Below are 19,333 nucleotides of genomic sequence, written 5' to 3'. Positions count from 1 at the left end.
AAACCTATCCCCATGATTTTACTTTCCCCAAAGGTTCACAAGGAGCACACCAACCCCCAAAGGAGGATCCATCATAGCTTCCAATGGTGAATAAAGTCTGCAATATATTTGAATCCCCTCATTTTCCTACTTGTCTTCATATTGCCCTGTCAGCACTGATGTTCCCCAAATACTCGCAGGGAAAAAAAAATATTAATTGCACAAAGAAGCTTTTTTGAAAAGAGAGTGGCTAAGGTGCAAATATCAGTTGCTGGCCCCCCCAAATAAATTGTGTTGGTAGGCTTGATGGAGAAATGAGAAGTGGGTGGGGCTACAAAGGAAGAGTTGAGGTTGGGAGCAGGGCAAGAAATACATCTGACCATAAAAGGAAAAGCCTACATGGGGAAAACAATAGACCAGCTTGGGGTGGGAAAGCAATATGGAGTGTAAGAGTGGGTATTTGAGGGGTGAAGCAGTATTGGATCGAGAGAAAACACATGCATTATGAAGCGCATAATGAAAATGTAGTGACCTGAATATGAGCATCGGAAGGATACAAATCATTGAATAAAATTATGCTAAAGAAGCTATGTTCCAGGGGAGAGGTAAGTACCTGAAGAGGAAGGTAATGCATTGAATAATATACAAGTAAATGAGAGTAACAAGGAAGCCAACAAATGATAAGCAATGGACCATCTGTAATCTCACTGTCATTGTTTTGTATGGTCCACAAGAAGTCTTTGGACAAGACAGCTAAAAGTGTTGAAAGCCCAGAGCCTGTTAGCTGAAAGCCCAGATCTACTCCTGCATTTACTGCAGAGTTCAGTGCTGGCTGGTGCCAGTGGTGCAATTACATGCTTTCGGACTTACTTACTCCATCATAATCCTGTCCAACACCTCAGCTCTAGAGAAGTGGTCATGCGGGTCCCATTTCCTACAGCCCCTGCCTGCCAGGAAAGCCTGTCAGTCTCAGGTGACACAGAGCATAGATTCTTCACTAGACAGTTGTCGCTTTCTCATCAACTGTCATCGGTATCCACTCACCCAAATTAAAGGCACCTGTACATCCCAGTTTGTCAGCTCTGGAGGACTTTTGCATTTCAGTCCATCCACTGATCTAACTCCCTGCTCCTCTGAATAGACACATGGGAATAGGGCACTTCAAAGTTATATGAGCAGCGGAGGCAGTCCATGATCAGAAAACTGTACCCTTGGGCTTAGAATTGCTTCCCCTTTCTTCAGAATGGCATATGCTTCAATTGTGCATCATAAATACAGTGCTACCATGGCATTGTTAGGGTGTCCAGGGCTGGTACAAGAAAACTGGTGCATTGATTTTGATGCACCAGTTTCTTGTAAATGAGGCCCCGTGTGTCTATCTGTGCAGTCATTTGAAATGAGGTGGTGGAACTGAATGGCTCAGCTTCCAGATGTATACAGGTAAGACATACCTAAAGTATGTAATATAGTCAAGCAGGAAAAACAACTTAATAGTAATGAAAAATGGGTACTAGGATGTATGCTATCATAACCAGAGTCCTATTTTTTTGTTACCCACCAGGAGTACATCTCACTGTTAAAAGGAAAGAAAGGGTAAGTGATAAACTTAGGGGCATATTTAAGAACTCCTCGTGACACTGGAGTGTCACTTTACGTGACGCTTCAGTGGCACTCACCTCTGCTCCATATTTACAAGGTGTAATGGCACTTTTTGTGGCGTTATGCCTCCTTGTAAATATGGGCCCCTCCGATGCAGTTTTCTGCGTCAGAGGGGTGTGCAATGGGTCTTGCATTTTGACGCTGCCTCAGATTTACCAGATTTTGTAAACCTGAGGCAGTTCTAAAATCTAACGCCAAGAGGGGAAACTCAAATTTCAAAGTGATAGAAGCGGTCAGGGTAGAGGTACCCTGACACAATGGAACTGATGGAGGGGTCTGTGAGGGACCTCTCATGGGAAAGACATTGTCCAAAAATGTGGGGGGGTTTAGCTTTTTTTTTTGCGCGTGAGGATCTGCAGATCCACTAGGATACTCACAGATTTGAGTGGATCCATGGATCCAGACCCCAATTAAAGAAAAACAAACACATCTTCTCACAAACCCACACGCCTACTCACAAACTCAATCTTACACTCACACAACCAATCACACATCCAGGTTACATGGACATTATAGTTAGGAAATAGCAATAAAAACTGTAGAAATTCAGTGAAAAAAAGCAAGGTTATAGGGATGTTAAAGCTAGGAAATAACATTTTTTTTAAACTCAGAAATTCACTGGAAAAAAGGCCAAAGGTTATAGGGACGTTATATTTAGGTTCAGATTTTCACACACCAAACTATAGAAATTCAGCAGTTATAGTTAGAGTTATCTCAGGTAACGCCAGGCACTGCTAATTAACCCACAAATTATATCACTCGTGACATCTTCTATGACCTTATTGATAACATCGCTGCAACATTTTCAGTGAATTTATTGATGAGAGACTGTGCATGGATGGGGCATGAGTTATAGTTATCCCGAGGCACAAGGTATAGTTACTTGGGATAACAATAACTTGAACTGCTGAATTTCTACAGTTTTGTGTGTGTAAAATCTGAGCCTGGCAATAATGTCCCTGTAATCTTTGTTTAATTCAGTGTGTATACATAGTTTTCCATAGGAAAAGTATTTTTTGACTTGCTTAAATCTTGGGCACGTTTGATCTTCGTGAAATTTTCTAAAAAAAAAAGAATGCTGGTGATTCTTGTTGCACGTGGAAAGTTTCAGGGTGATCTGTCAAGTGGGGGCCGAGAAAAAGGGCTGGCCAAAAAAAGTGTGTTTCCCATGTTAATTCCCATAGGAGTTATGAACACAACAGCCCAAACCGCTGGACGAAATTACACCAAATTTGGCAGAAAGGTAGGGTTTGGTACACAGATTACGCTTTTTATTATTTGGTGTAACTCTGTTCAGTAGTTTTTGATAAATGAAAGGGGGAAAAAATTATATATCTAGGGTTGTGGGTCTGCTGCAACGTTTTTGTGGCAATCGCGGTGTATTTCTGAATGCATGCGCCAACAGGAATGCTGTGATTGGCCGCCCGCAACCTGGCCAAACAGTTGCGGTGGCCTTTTTAGGTAATGAGACACAGCCCCCAAGGCTGAAAAAGAAAAAGAAAAGTGAAATATGGGGATCTGGGTGGAGGTACCCTGACGCCAGGGGTGGGATATAGGGGTCTTTGAGGGTGAAATTATGACCTTACAAATATTTTTTTCATGCTGCATGATATTTGCGAATATGTCGCAATGCTTAGCGCAGCCCCCCATATAACATTGCAATGAATATCTGTGAAAATGCTTTTTTTTTTTTTTTTAAATCACAGTCTTATTCATACAATAATTCATTCACTCAAAGATGCACTCAGAGATTCATGGGTCCACTAACACACCCAGTCAGACACTCAGGCACCAACTCATGCACCCACTCATAGACCCACTGAGACCTTCACGCACCCACTACAGACCCACTCAGACACTGACGCACCTACTCACTGACCCACTCAGACCATGTGCACACTTGTTGCTTGAAAGGGCAGGTGAGATCCCTTTGTGGCTTAGAAAACCTTAGAAATTCAGCAACTATAACTGGTGCCCTCTCAATGCATTGCTAATTACCCCAGATATTACAGCACTCATGACAACTTTTATAACATCATTAAAAATATAAATGAAACATTAGCAGTCAGATTATCAAAGAAAAACTGTGCATGGCGGGGTGCGAGTTATACTTACCTTAGGGCACAAATTATACTTACTTGAGTTAAACAACTATAACTGCTGAATTTTTATGTTTTTTGCGAGTAAATTCAGATCCTAACTATAACGTCCCTGAAACCTTTGTTTTGTTCAGTGTCTATATATATATATATGTGTGTGTGTGTGTGTGTATATATATATGTGTATATATATGTGTGTGTGTGTATGTATATATATATATATATATATATATATATACATACATACATACCAAAGATGTACTTCTTTATTTGATTGTGTGCAACATTTTTTACAAAATAGGACCTTGAACTACCAGTCATCCACGAAACTTGATACTCCATGCACAAGCAATACCCCAAACTATTACAAAGCATTATTCAACAGGAATATAGCAGGTATGTTAGAAGGTATTAGGAGAATGTTAAGAACACAGCACTAGAGAGAAGTGTCAATAGGAAACACCAAAAGTGTACTCAAATTTAATGTATGGCGGTGCAACCTTTACAGGGACAGTGGTTTAAAGTATACTGGTGGGCTGACTTTATATTGAACTATAGAAGATAACTGAATAGCAGATGTTTTTTACTGAGAGGCTCTGATTCCATGAAATAGAAATCGAGAGCAAATCATGCGCTGTCTATGATGCCACTCAGCATTCTGATGTGAAAAGCATCCCTTTTATTCAGTAGTCACACCCTTTTCCCTGCTCAGTTGTTCAGAGCAGGAGTAGAGGAATCATAAGAAAATGGTACATAACCAGACATCCTGCCACTCAAACGCACCATACTGGCAACGCAATTTTTAAAAATTAGCAGGGGTATTGCCATTCGCTTCTGGTGCACTTGATACTACCCATCTCTCTCACCCTACCCACCCACCCTTAATAACATGCTTCCCTCACCCTCGACCATCATACAAAAATAAGCACCAGGTGTTGTCACCCCCCACAACACCCTCTGCTTCTTCCCTCCCCTCACTCTTAGCCAATAGAAGAAATCTACCTGGTGTGCTGCCACCCTGCAGCACAACTCTATGCACCTTTCATCCTCTTACTCTTCCCACATACACAAATATTCTACTTGGCATTGTGATACTGTCCCACACCATGCTCTGAGCATTTTATCCCCTCAACGGTACAAAATATCCTACTTGGTAGCCTCACAAGCTCCCACACCAGCCTCTGCACATTCCATCCCATCACATTTTCTCATCAAACTATGTTCTCAGGTGCTCTGCCATGGCCTGTTCTATTCTCTGCATACTTCATCCTCTAACATTTCCCACATTGAGAAAAACCTATATTGTGTCATGCTCCCATCCCCCACATTCCTCTGTACATTCCCTCCCGCTCCCAACCAGCTAATTGCCCACACAGAGTTAGCACAATTTTCACCCATCAAACACCAGTGTAAAAAAAAAAAGCAAGTATGATTTACACCTGATTTTTTCACCTGTTTTTTATTGACCTAGTAAGAGTTCAGACCCTGGGTGATAAATCTTGCCATCTATAGTTGGACACTGAGAAACAAGGGGGCAGATATACAGAGAGTGGCACTGCAGCCAGTGCAGCACCACTTTCCCTGCGCCCCTGAGCACTCCCCTACCGTCACCATGTGTGCACCGTCTTAGATACGGCGCACCATGGCGCAGGGTAGGGAGCAGTAGCATCAAATGTTTTGACCCTATTGATGTACTGTTCAGGGTTAGCACCAAAATGTTAGCTCTAACCCTGAACAGTACATAGGGGCCCACTGCAAACAGTGGTGTGCCCCTTTTCATCACCTGCTCTGAGCAGGCGTTAACAGTGCCGAAAAAAACGACGCTAAGAAATCTCTTAGATTTCTTTGCTCCACTTTTAAGGCCACCTCCCCTAATGGGGGAACACCCCCTTTGCATACATTATGCCTGGCACAGGCTTAACGTAGCACAAATGGTTACTAAGTGTGCAATTCATGCATTGCACCACTTTGTAAATCTGGTGCAGCGTTTTTGGCCATCTAACGCCACATAAGCGTAAAAAAATGATGTTAATGTGGCGTTAGATGGCAATAGGCCCTCTTAAATCGGGCCATGGATTGTTACAGAGTCGAGTTTGTGGGTACGAGCTGTCAGGATGGGCCACAAATGACATCTACACGGGTCTTGGCTGCAAGCTAATAACCCAATGTGCTATCTTTCATGCCTCACAAAGCTATTAAACTGGATCAACAAATATGTTGAAAATGAGGACGATGATTGAAGAATTAGCTGACATGTAATATTTGTTAAAAAAAGGAAGTCTTAGAAACAACCTTTAGCACCCAGGCACAGGCTAACTGTGTTATTAAATTCACTTGCCATGACCTAATGGGTAGTAGTAATTTGCCATTTACATACAATTCTTGCAAAAGAAAATTAATGGAGACATACTCAAGTGACTAAGGAGGCTCGATTTAGCAAATCCATAAGAATGAAATCTAGACTACAGAATTAATTCTCAAGCAATGTCCAACAAGAGGATACTGGCACAATGAATTTAAATATTTAAATATGCATTTTTGGAAAACGGTTGAAAACTACATTCTTACTTGAATGCATGAAAATATTTTCTGCAGAAGAGGATCGCAAATTAACAGTCAACCAGAAGACTAGATTTTAAAAAATGTTTATTGATTGAAGGGGTTAGAGTGAGACTGCAGGGTTCAAAATGTAGGGATCGATTGAATAGCCTCTAAAAATGTATTTGGTATTTTTACATGGTTTGGTGGATTGTGAAATGTTAATAGAAGACAGGGAAGACTCCAAAGTGAGTGAGTGTATTGTGTGGTTTATCTGAATCACATTGAAAATCAATCGTTGACCCTTTAATTTAATTAGATTGAATTCTTTTAGTCTACATCTATAAAAAACAGACAAATATTTGAAGTTTGAAGTGACTCTGAACTAAGGGTAAATGAGTTCCACTACTGCACGTTTATTAAAAATTAGATATGCTATCTTTTATAGGCATTTCAACAGACTTTGTATTTTTCCTTTTACATGTAAAGTATTCTCGTGTGTTTATTTTATAGTCTACTAGGGTATCTAGACTGCAATCTGTTTAGATTACTGTTAGAAATGGGGTCTCTAGTTGGGAGGGGTATGCACCCAGTCCAAGCAGGGACAACCCTACCACTCTTTCTGCCCATCAGAGCCATCAGAATGCAACTCAATGCAGATGAACACTCAGACACACCTAACCTTCCTGTGTTTGTGGCTGCCTAGAGGGAATGCACAAAGTGGAGCTGTCACTCACCCCAGGCATGTATTACAAACAGGCAACAGGCACACAGAGCTGTAAGAGCAGAGAAATGTCCACTTTCTAAGAGTGATATTTCTAAAATAGTAGTGTCAAATCCACCTTCACCAGTAAAGAGGACTTGTCATTACCATTCCAAAGATATGAAACATAACACAGTTATTCCTTTCTAATCAGGAATTACATCTTTAAAGTATATTAAGGAATTTCCAATGTTAATTTATGAAAGAAGTAGGCCTCACAGTACTGAAAAACGACTTTGGGAGATTTTCCTTACCAGGACTTGTAAACGTAAACATGGGTGTTCTGCTTTTTAGTTACATAGCACCCTGCCCTATGGGCTACCTTAGGGTTGACTTTTATGTAATGAAGGGAAGTTTAAGGCTTGGAAAGTCAGAGTGGCAGTCAAACTGCACACACAGGCTCTGTAGTGGCAGGCCTGAGACATGTTTAAAGGTCACTTAAGTGGGTGGCCCAATCAGTGCTGCAGGCCCACTAGCAGAATTCAATGTATAGGCCCTGTGTATATGGTATACTACTTTACAAGGGACTTAAAAGTAAACTAAATATGCCAATTGTGTATACACCAAGGTTAATATATTTAGGGGTGAAGCACATGAACTTTAGCACTGGTCAACAGTGTAAAGTGCTCAGAGTCCTAAGGTCAACGAAAAGAATCAGCAAAAAGGTGAGACACGTAGGGACAAGGTTTAGGGGAAGACCCTATCTAAGGCTGACAGGTCTAATAATTACCCTCCATACCAACAGCTCAGAGTTCCAGTATTTTTTGTTACTCTTTGACCTCTGTGTAGACTCTATTTACATTGTCCAGCATAAGCAGAATTACTATTCTTTTCACTACTATCATGTTGTAATAGAAAGTCTAGATTCACTGTTTTTATGTAAGTAGCAGGCTTTAATATTACCAAACTCAATGGTATTAAAGGGTTAGTTTGCAATTTGACTGAGAAACTCTAAAAATTGGTGGTGTTTCTGCACTACAAAACTCACGAGGCTTAGAGGAGCCAGGAAGTGAAATGTTCAAATGTGAGGAGCCCTGGGTTATGTTTCAAGATCGTTTACAATGAAGCAGGTTCTTTTTCTTTTTTCTTTTTCTTTTTTTTTTTTTCAGATCTTTATTGGAAATGAAAGGATACTACAGAGTACATTGCGGGATATCGCCCATATGCTTCATAACAGGTTTAGTTTTATGATTAACATGCAAGGGTTAATTGCCATCTGAGGCAATATAAAATACATTGAGTAAGATAGACTGAAAAATAATATTAAGTGGGGGGAGATAGGGATGGGTAGAGGGGGGTGGTGGAAAAATTTATTAGAGATGGAGATAGATAAGGGAAAAGAGGGGAGGGGGAAGTGGTATAGGTGAAAAGAAAACGGGGGGGAAGGGGGAGGGTTAGGTCAGCGAGCCAGGGTGGATTAGAGAGTATGTTGATAATTTCCTTAATATTATGTAAACTTATGTATTCTTATGTATACTGTAGGGCGTGAGGTCCAAGATGTTAAGTGTGGAGTATCCGGCATGTGGACGTGGTAAGGGGGGTTGAGCAGTGATTCAGGACATAATTGCCACTTTTATTCAAGTGACCGAGGGGGGGGATCAGGACGGGTAAGCTCATAAGAGTGGATATCACGGGATGTTGAAGGTATGCGACTCCAACTTATAGATGTTTATGCACACTGTCGTTGGCATGTAATACAGTCCAACAGGAGAGCGGTGCCCTGGCACATTCTGTTGATATCTTTCCTGATGGTTAAAAGATAGCCGAAAGGAGCAGATATTCTGTGGGTCGGTTGTATATAGAGTACAATATGGGTAAGCTATCTGCTGTTGCCTCTCCCGTGCCCTGGGGTTCACCCCTCGTTGATTGAGGGGGGGAGAGATCGAAGGAGGTCTGGGTGGGTTTCCCTGACAGCTTTAACCTCTTGGGAACGGGTCTAGTAGTCCTACACTGGTCGGGCTAATACAAGCTGGATAGAAGAGAGGGAGAGGAAACTTTGACTTGAGGAGGATTAAGAAGAACGATACTATAGAAAAACAATATGGAACCGAGAGGTTCTGCCAGAGGTAGGTGGTGTAGGAGTCGGAGAAGAAGAGGATGGGCGTTGACACAGCAAGTGAGAATGGAAGAGGAGATTGGCGAGATGGGGAGCGAGAGGGAAGGGAGGGAAGGGGGGGACCAAGTTGTCGTCTGTCGGCTGTCCACCAGCTCGTGTGGGAAGGGGGGGAGGGATGGGTAGTAGGGGGGGTGGGTGTCAAGAGGGAAAAGGCTTTTGTCAGTTACGGTCCTACTAGGAAAGGCCTCCAAACTTCTGTAAACAGGGCCACCTGGTCCTGTAGATTATAGATTACCCGTTCATGTGTAGCGGTTTAGATCATAGCGGTCATCCATTCTGCTGGAGTTGGAGAGGTGCTGGATCTCCAGTGTCAGAGTATGCAAATTTTGGCTGTGGCGAGTGCCGTATGTAGTAATCGCTGCTGTGGTCGTGGCAGAGGGGGTATGGACGCGTGGCGTGGAGAAAGATGAGCGGCGGTGAAATCGGATGCGGTATCCAAAGGGAGTACGCCAGAGTGTGGTGCACAGCATCCCATAAGGGTTGTATTGATGGGCAGTGGCACAAAATGTGTAGTAAATCGCAGTGAGAATATACGCAGCGCCAGCAGTTCGCGTGTGGTATAAGACCCACCCCAAAGAGTTTCATAGGGGTCCAGTACCAGCCTTGGAGGACTTTAAAGAGGCAAAACTTCAGTCGGGCTTCTCGGGTGCCTCTGTCGAGGGCTTCCAAAATATCTGACCAGTCCTCCTCGATATAGGTGGGCCCTTATCGGCCTTGCCACTTAAGGAGCAACCTTTCAAGAAGAGGTTGCGAGTAAAGATGATTTGCTAGTATTTCATATAAGCCGGCCATTACACCTCTATGACGGCCCCATGTCTGTAAATAGGTGAGAATTGGTGAGGCCTTGACCTCCCATGAGAGGGTTCCCAGTACTTTATGCAGACAGTGCTTAAGTTGTAGATAACGCCATTCTTGACTACTATGCATGTCGAACTTCTCTTTTAGGTTATCAAAGGACCGGAGCTGGTCCCGTACTATGATTTGAGCTATACAGCAGATACCGGCAATATTCCATTGAGGCCATCTTAGAATGGTTCCCCCTATTTTGATGCTGTTGTTACCCTTTATAGGGGCTTGGGTGTGTACGAAGGGATGCACTCCTAGTAGGCGGTGAGCCCTTCGCCATGCCACGCTTGTTGCTGTGAGGACCGGATTGAGCTGCCGGGGACATTCATTGTATAATCCTCCTAGCCCTTCGTGATGGGCCCGTAGAAGTTTCTCTGTGGCCACCCACTGCTGAGGTTCCGGAGTTCCGGGAAGCATATAAGCCAATTGCGATAGCTGTAGGGCTAGTGAGTATTGTTCCACTGAGGGGAGTCCTAAACCTCTGCAGGATCGCCGCACCAGTATTTTTGCCGGCGTCAACCTCGGGCGTATGGGGCCCCTCACAAAGCTCTTATTGAGGCATCTATCATCCAGAGCGAGGGGTTGGGCACAGGTAGGGGAAGCATGTCCAGTATGTATGTAAAGCGTGTAAGGGTGACCATTCTGACCGCCTGCACCCTACCACACATGGAAAGACCCAATAGTGACCATTTTGCAAAATCCTGCTTCATCCTGGATACAAGGGGGTCCAAGTTATCCCTAACCATGTGCTCCAGGCCCCGATTGACAAGCGTTCCCAGATATTTGAGGCGAGTCGGGTCCATTTAAATGGGAGACCTTGGATTCCTGCCCTCGTTGTTACTCGTGAGAGGGGTAGTGCTTCGCTCTACTCCCAATTCCCCCGATATCCGGATAGGGACGCAAAGCCATCTATGACTGAGAGTAACGATGGTAGGGATCGCTCCAGGTCAGACAGGGTTAACAAGATATCGTCAGCATAGAGATAGATTTTGGAGGTGCCGCCTGTGAGGGGGATACCTGATATCTGCTGGGAGTTTCGGATGGTGGCTGCCAGGGGTTCCATTGCTAGTAGGAACAAGAGTGGTGACAAGGGGCTACCCTGTCTAGTACCCCTTCCAATGGGGAACTGATCTGATAGGAAGCCCCCGCCGTTAACTTACTTGCGCCGTGGGGTGGTCGTATAATAAGCGGACTTTGGAGATGAATTGTTCTCCGAGGCCAAAGTGTTTCATAGTAGCGAACAGTTAGGGCCATTCGATGCGGTCAAATGCCTTCTCTGCATCGAGGGACAGGGCCAGGGCCTCCTCTGGCATGTTTAAGGATTCGTATAGAGTATGACAGAGAGTGCACATATGATTTCTGGAGGTGCGGCCCGGTACAAACCCTACCTGGGTATTATGAATCAAGGACGGTATGACTTTACGTAATCGTGCCGCCAAGACACTTGCCAAGAGTTTGATGTCTCCGTTCAGGAGAGAAATAGGTCGATAGCTGCCGCAGAGTAGGGGGTCTCTGCCCGATTTGGGTAGGACAACAATTGTGGCCTTATTGGATAATACACCCAGGGAGCCCTCTTGGCATGCCTTCGCGAGTGCCTCATGTACAGCAGTGACCGCCTCTTCTCCTGCCCATCTGTAAAATTCTATAGGGAAGCCATCCTCGCCTGGAGATTTGTGGTAGGGGAGATTCGAAATGGCTTGAGCTATTTCTGCCCTACTTATTTCACCTTCTAGGAGACCCTGGCCTGCTTGCGAGAGGCGGGGTAGGTTGGCCGCAGTGAGAAAGGACTCGATTTGCGCATTACTCTCTGCTGTTTCAGGGGTGTAAAGATGATGATAAATACGATATCTTGTGGGTGCGTTAGTACTTCTCCTGAGGAGGATGTTATGGCCGGGATAGCGGAGGCGGCTTCTCTCTGCCGGAGCTGTGCCGGCAAAAGCCGTCCAGCCTTCTCGCCTTGCTCGTAGTGGCGGCGTGTAGTCGTTGCAATGCGTATTCTGCCTGCGAGGTGTAAAGCTCGTTGTGTGCCATTCGGGCTTGTTTGAGAGAGCGACATAGTGCGAGAGACGGCTGGGCGGTGTATTGTTTAGTGAGGCTCTGAATGTCGTCTTCGAGGGTCCGTTGACGAGTTGCCCTGTCCCTATTAGCCAGGGCTGCATCGCGCATCATATTGCCTCTCAGGGTTGCCTTCGCCGCCACCCAGAGAACCTGTTTGGAGGCCACAGAGCCAGTGTTGTCGGCAATGTATGTGGACACATGAGTCCTCAGCTGTTCTTTCCCTTGAGGGGAGCGGTACCTGTGCACCGTGAAGCGCCATGGTTTGCAGCCAGGGGATGTGAGACCCATTTGGATCAAAAGTTGAATTGGGGAATGATCTGAAAGCCAGCTATCTAATATACTGGTGTCTTGAAGTTGGGGAATTACAGTGTGTGATACGAAAAAGTAGTCCAGGCGAGATTGGGTGCCGTGGACAGGCGAAAAGAAGGTATATTCCTTGTCTTTTGGATGAATTACTCTCCAGTATTCGACTAAACCCGCGTCGGTGGTCACGTCTGTCAGTAACGCCCTGTCGTGGTTGTTGCCCGTATCTATGGGGCCTGTCCTATCTAATATAGCATCCCGGGCTAGGTTCCAGTCACCCCCTATGATGTGGCGGGTGGTCTCGATTTCGGTCCGGAGGCAGTTTAGTTGCAGGAGAAAAGTTCGCTTAGTACCGGTCGGTGCGTAAACTGAGCCCACGCAGAGAAAAGTGTCTCCCACCTTCGGTTTTACGAATACATATCTCCCCTCGGGTCGTCCCATGTTTTGATAATTGTGGCTGAAAGGGTTTTACGTAGTAGTATCGCTACTCCGCATTTGCGGGGGTACCTCCTCCGACCTTTTGGGTTGCTGGGCAACAGCTAAAGAAAACCCTTCGTGCCCAATCCCGACGAAGTTTTCTAGTTTCCGTACTGTTGAGATGTGTCTCCTGAATCAGAGCTATGTCCGCCCTTTTCGATTGGAGATAGGACAGCACCTTCTTTCGTTTAATATAATTCGTCATGCCATGCACATTCCAGGAGAGGATCCGTAATGGGTGTGTCACAGAGGGGGGCGGTTCCCAGCATGCTGGATAGCGAGGTAAGGCCTTAGCAGTTCAGTGGGTAGGGGAAAGGGTTTCCTCTACTGTAGGAAGCAGAGACAGTGTCGCCGAGCAGTATAGTGGTGTGGGGGGGGATAGCTGGTGGAGGTCGAGTGGTCCTTCAGAGGAGGGAGAGAGAAGGTACAGAAGAGTGAGAGAGGGAGGGAAAGGAGGGAATAGAGGAAAAAGTGGGGTAGAGGGGAAAGGAAGTGATTAGTGTAGAGGGATAGTAGGGAGAAGAAGGGGGGACGAGAAAAAGAGAAGGGAGGGAGAAGGTAGAGAAGGGGGGAAGGAATAAGGAGAAGAGAGCTAGACTAGGATAGCTAAGGGGAAATGTCCCCTGGGGTTAGATCTGTAGACTGCGGGTCCAATCCTATAGGAGCTCTCTGCGTCGCCGACCAGGGCCCGGCCGGGAGGTGGGGGACGGCGCTGCATCGGCTCTTAAGGAACCCTCTGTCTCCGGAGGGAGGAGGGATGCTATGGAGATGCCGTGGAGGGACAGAGGAGAAGGTGGTAGTAAAGGGTTTTATTGTCCTGTGTGGGGGAATGGAGCGGAGGTAAGGGTGTAAAGTATTTATAGCTATTGGCAGTGTAGCATCTTGTGACTGTGGTGGGGGGGGGTGTGGCCGTGCGTAAAGGAGGGTAATCCTGCTGTTGGGGGATTTATATTATTAATATACCCCTCATAGTTGAACAAGAAACCGCTAGGTCTAGTTGTCGCTGTCATGCGGGGGCCTGTACCATAGAGATGATTTGTTGTGGGGTAGGGGGAGGGGCAGCGAGGAGAAGGGAGGAGGACAGAGGGGGGAGAGCGGTGGGGGGAGTGGGTTAACATCGGGCCAGGAGGAGACTTTAAAAGTGTATCTATAGGCTGCCAGGTCATAGATAACATCTCTACGACGCAATATCATAATGTTACATGTAAGGCATTAAACTATAAGGCATATCCCTGGCCTATGCATAAACAGTGAATGTCAACAAGGTCTAGTCTAAGTGCAGGTAACATATACTTGGTAGTAGACTTGAGGTAACTTATATTATGTTATTACGTTACCTTACGGTATAGGGGCAGGAACATATTAGCAACATCATCATCAACAACAAAGAAAAACAAAGTCCAGGCAGGTACTCATTCGTCTGTCAATTTGGCGATGGTCGTGCTCCAAGGCTCTCGCCGTTGTCTCATACAGCCGCTGTGTCAGACTTCCGCCTCAGGGGGGGTAGATACCGATTTCAGGGGTGAGCGGGATTTGTCCCTCTCCGAGAGCTGGGTGTGGAGTGCCTGGTAAGCCTCTCCAGGTCTCTGCCTCTGGGACAGATGTCGGGGGTCGTACCACTCCTCCCCGCTCCAATCCTGGGGAAGGGGTATAGCTGTTGTCCCCCAGGGTGTCTTGCGGTCGGGTCAAAGTAATGGAGTCCATTGGTTGGTGCTGAAAGGAGTCTCAAGTCCTCAGGATTATAGAAGTCTTTGGATACTCCATTTTTGGTGACCCACATTCTCGCTGTATCGAAAAGGCCGTATTTCATCTCCAGCTGGCGGAGTCGAGGTCTTAGGGCCAGAAAGGCCTTCCTGCGTTCGTTGGTGTCTTTGGAATAGTCAGCCGTTATGCGGATTTCATATTTTTCCATCCGAAAAGGTCCGTGATTTCATGCTACTTGAAGGAGTTGGCGAGTCTGAGCGTGACATAGCAGGCATGCGATGATCGGGCGGGGTCTTGAGGTCCCGTCAGGCCGTTTCGGACCTACTCTTTGCTCTCGCTGAAATTCCAGTGGCGGATCAAAAGTCAGCGAAGTCAACTTGGGGAGGACAGAGCCAAGGAAGGCCTGTACATCTGATCCCTCCTCATTTTCCGGAAATCCGAAAAGGCGGATGTTATCTCTTCGACTTCTGTCTTCCAGGTCCGTTATTTTACTCCAAAGGTAGAGAAGGTCCTGATCCCTGTCCTGGACTGTAGTCATGTGAGCTTCCAGTGTCCCCATGCAAATGCTCCAATCCTGTCACTCTGGATTGGAAGCCTGCAATGTCCGAACGCATGGATTTGGTCTCCAGGGTCAGGGAGGATATGGAGGCGTCCATCCCCTCTATCCGGTGACTGACAGCGGTGATCTCCTGTAGAATCCGGTCCATGGTTGTAGGCTGTTCCTTGTCAGACATTGTAGGAGGCTGGGCAGGAGTTGAGGGTGTGTGGGATCCCACTATGGGGGAGACAGGACGCTTGTGTTGGGGTGCCTCGGAAAATAGCAGTTGTCGCGCCGGTCTGCCTGTGGATTTGTGTCCTGTCTTGCCCCCGGGCATCTCAAGGCCAGCTTGTAGGAGAAGCCCTGTAGAGCCCAGGTCGCTTTCCCCTCCCGGGAACTGGTGAGGTTGTTGGTGCACAGGCCGGTTGACACTCGGTCCTCCTTCTTTATTTCTGTGCGGAGCTGGTGTCTTCTGTGGTGTGCAGAGGTCCTCCAATGGCGCCGGTTAGGGGAGCTGCGTTAAGGGGCATGATGAAAAATGGCAACAGGAGCATAGGCCCGGCGAAATTTAGGGGACCAGGTGGTAAGGTAACATCGTTGGGCGATTATAGTGCCCCATTGAGAAGCGTGAAGTGGGAATAGAACAGGTCCTACTCATCAATGTTGAATATCTGTAGTGGGAAGACCTGAGATAGAAATGTCTCAAGGGGTAGAGGCGGGAGGCATAGGCCTCTGCTTACTTGTGTCGCAGGTCTAATCTCGTCGCTGTTGAGCTGCCAGTCTTTTGGAGTTTTGAAGATTTTTAGGAAGAAGGCGGGTGGTCGCGTTTCAGCGTCGCACTCCCCTACGCCGTGTCCAGTCTGCCTTGTTCAGGAGTGGTTTCTCCTGGGGGGGCCCTTTTCCAGGTAGGGGCCCTGCTTGTGCCAAAGTGCTTGCGGGCGCTCCAATAGTTGAGCAGGAAGGGGCAGGCAATGCGGGCCTGTGTCAGTGTCTCGTCGCCCTGTATTTCTGGAGAGGGCGGTCATCTCCCCTTCTGCAGGTGCAGACTCCCGTTCACGGGAGAGGGAAGGGGGAGAGGGTGTGGGTATGGAGGGTAGATGGATAATGCGCATTACAAGACTGCTGGTTAAATTTTTGGACCGTCGCCTCCGTCTTTTACCGGCCTATTCCTGAAGGACGTGGCTCCGCCCCCTCAGCCAGGCCTTCACCGCCGAGTTGCGTGGTGGTCTTCCCCGTGACTTTTTTCGGGTCCCCTCATTAGGGACCGAGGCTCAGTGTGTTTAGAGAGCCTCCGAGGTTTTTAAAAATGCATTTGCGGAGGCCGCAGCGCCCCCGTTGCCGTCCCGAGCCCGTCGCAGTGCGGAGCTCCTGAGTTAGGCGCCCATCTTCCGCCATGGCCCGACCACGCCCCCAATGAAGCAGGTTCTTTGAGGGTGATGAATCCTATCACATTTAGATGTAGTGTTTGTTCTCCGAAGAGGTATTCAGCTCCTTTCTGAATTGCAAAAGGGTAGGGGCCATTCAGATGATGAGGAGGATGTTCTTGCTGATCTGAATGGATTTCTTGTTTTTTTGTTTTCTCTTTTTTGCAGTTTTTGTCTTTCCAGTCTAGTACTGTCCTAGCTTCTGTTATAATGTTATCCACCTGAGGTAGTTAATTTCTTTGCCAAGTGCAGAAAGGTGCAGAATTTGGTGGCTTTGTATGGGATGCACTTTACTTGAAGACGATGTGGCTTGGAGAGCAGCAGTAAAGTTGTATCATTGTTGGAGTGATATAATTGAACTACTTTAGGGTTTTAATGAGATATGCCACACCATGTAAGATATATTTCAGGAAGTCAGTGGGGTATCAGTTAGACCAGAGAGCAGGGTACTGACTACTGCTAAACGTGAGAGGACAAAATCGAGTGTTTTTTTTCTGAAGTCACTTTCACGTGGGGTTTCACATGTTTAGGTGGGGTGCGTTGGTACAATGCTACCTTGTTATTTCTTGCCACTGTATTCTTTAGAGATCGAAAGCAAGGGTGAAAGCAATATCAATGGTGAAACCAAGTCATTCTGCGTTTGGTGTTACCTTGAAGATCACCCCTCCCAAGTTAATTTCTGAGAGACAGACTTGAATTTTAGATTTTTTTTGTTGCTATTGAAAAACAGAAACAAAATCTGTCTTGCTCGGGGTGAGTTTTAGGTAGTCACTGAACATCTAATTCTGAATAAGATTACGGCAGTTTTTAAATAAATAAATGTCATGAGCAACTCAGACTTTCAGGTAGAATTGTGTTTTGTCTGCATGATATGGATCTTAATGCTTCAGAAAGTAAAGTAGGGTTCTAAGCATTTTCAATTGATAGAGATGATGGAGGAGAGGGTGAAACTCTAGGGCAATTCTTGTGAGATATGTAGTTTCCGGCATCTTGGGGTTCCCATTAGGACAAATTAGTTGTACTTGATGAGCTAGGATTAAGCATGAGGCAGTAAAGATGAACTCGTTCTCTTCTGCACCTGCACTTCTCACTTTCTCTCAGTACCTCCCCTTCCAGCTCTCAGCATGCATCATGTCCCTTGGCTGGCCAGGGTCCCTCTGAATCTCCCACGGTGGTCTAATCTTTTGACTATGTCTGACACAACTGCAGCTCTTTTTCCGCGTTGCGTCTGCTCTGCAGTAGTGTAAAGTGGATCAGTGCAGCTTGTGGGACTGCATCATACGTGCAGCACCAATACTATTAGATGTTTAGTAGAAACAAGGCTGTGGATTCTAACTTGGACTGTACATTAAAGTGAGGAACAGGAAGTTTAAAGTATAAAGTGGTTTCATTTTCAAGTTTTAACCTTAGCATTTCTTTAAATTACAAGTTTATGTTTTTTATATGTTTCGTTTACCTCTCTTTCTGCAAGAAATGTTCAGCAAAGAAGAATGCCTGAAAAGTCAATAGTAATTGTGTAGATTCATTTGAAACGCAGTGTTGCACTGTACCGATGAATCAGACTAAGCAATCCCATAATATTCTTGTTTGTCTACTAGGTGCAATGCCGGCAACAGTACTCCGAGCGTGTGGAATATTGCCAATCAAATTAACAGCAACCGAAGAACATACATACCTTGTCAAGAGGGGCAAAATAAACGAAGCTTCAGAAGGCAGAAAGACCTACCTCCTCTTAAGCTCAGACGGGAGATTTCAGCCACGCTGACCACAAATGGAAAAGCAGACTCCATCAATATTGCAAGAGAATCTGTGACGCAAGAACTTACAGAGTTAGACAAACAGATCCAAGCAATCAAGCAGGAGCTGCAAGTCGCCATTAAGAGGAAAAATGAACTGGAAGAGTATCAGAGGACAAACAGGACACCCGAGTCTTGAAGGAGCCAGTGCCACACTCAGCGTGTATTTATGACGCACTTCCGTTGCCCCACACATATGGGTGGAAAACTCTAAGCATTATAATGCTGATGGAAGGCCTGGTGGTCTCCTCTCCAAACGGTTGGACTGCAGTGCCTCCTCACTCCTTCTTACTGAGAAAGTGTTTTGTAACTATGAATTTGTCTTTCTTTAGTCTGTAAACCGTTAGCTGGTCTGAAATGTGAGCATAGACCCAAGTCGCTCCAGAAATCCTGAATACTACTGTCGTCGACCCCTTTGCACAAGGCCTTTTGGAGGCTTTCACTTGCATTAAAGAAAGGTCATTTTGAATTTCCTGTGTGAGCTGAGTCATTTGGAAACATTTCACCCTCTCAGACCTCTTGTTTTTTATGTATTTCAAATCTGCTATATGCATGATCGCATATTATTTTATCACTACGTGCATAGTTTGCATTTAAAAAGCTTTAACCAAATTATACCAGATTATAAGAAAGATTTTGACTGTGAGGGTGGCCGGAGGGGATTTGATGTATTCCCTTCTGTAAAAATGCTGTGTGCTTGTATGAGAGGGATATGATGTAAAATGGTTCAAAAGGCAGCATCGATCAACATTATTGTGCTGACATTTACAGTGCCAGAAGGTGACCTTTGTATGATGACAAATCCGCTTCACCATGATAGTCAGACCCCCTTGTTATTCATGCAAGGGGGAGAGTGTCTGGAAGGTGGCTGTACAAACACCACTAGGTTTTGGGGCAAAGTCAGATCAACTAACAGTATTACAGGGCTTGGCATCCATACACTAGGAAAAGGACAAACAGGCATTTTGAGTGCAAGCACACGTGTATGGCATCATTGGTGGGTGGCTCCCTTAAATCTGTCAAGGGGAATCAG

General features: G+C 45.7%; 1 protein-coding gene across 1 annotated transcript in view; it reads left to right on the top strand.

Moving 5' to 3' along the window:
* GRIN3A (glutamate ionotropic receptor NMDA type subunit 3A) overlaps positions 1-18,767 on the top strand; it is a 748,999-nt gene extending 730,232 nt beyond the window's left edge. The window contains exon 9 of the mRNA XM_069239855.1: positions 18,103-18,767. Coding sequence (XP_069095956.1) covers positions 18,103-18,439 — 337 coding nt within the window. The 3' untranslated portion in view covers positions 18,440-18,767. The remainder of the gene's footprint in view (positions 1-18,102) is intronic.
* Positions 18,768-19,333: the final 566 nt, after the last annotated feature.

Source organism: Pleurodeles waltl, chromosome 1_2 (assembly GCF_031143425.1).
Source record: "Pleurodeles waltl isolate 20211129_DDA chromosome 1_2, aPleWal1.hap1.20221129, whole genome shotgun sequence".
NCBI classification, from domain to species: domain Eukaryota; kingdom Metazoa; phylum Chordata; class Amphibia; order Caudata; family Salamandridae; genus Pleurodeles; species Pleurodeles waltl.
This window is presented reverse-complemented; position numbering and strand designations above follow the sequence as displayed.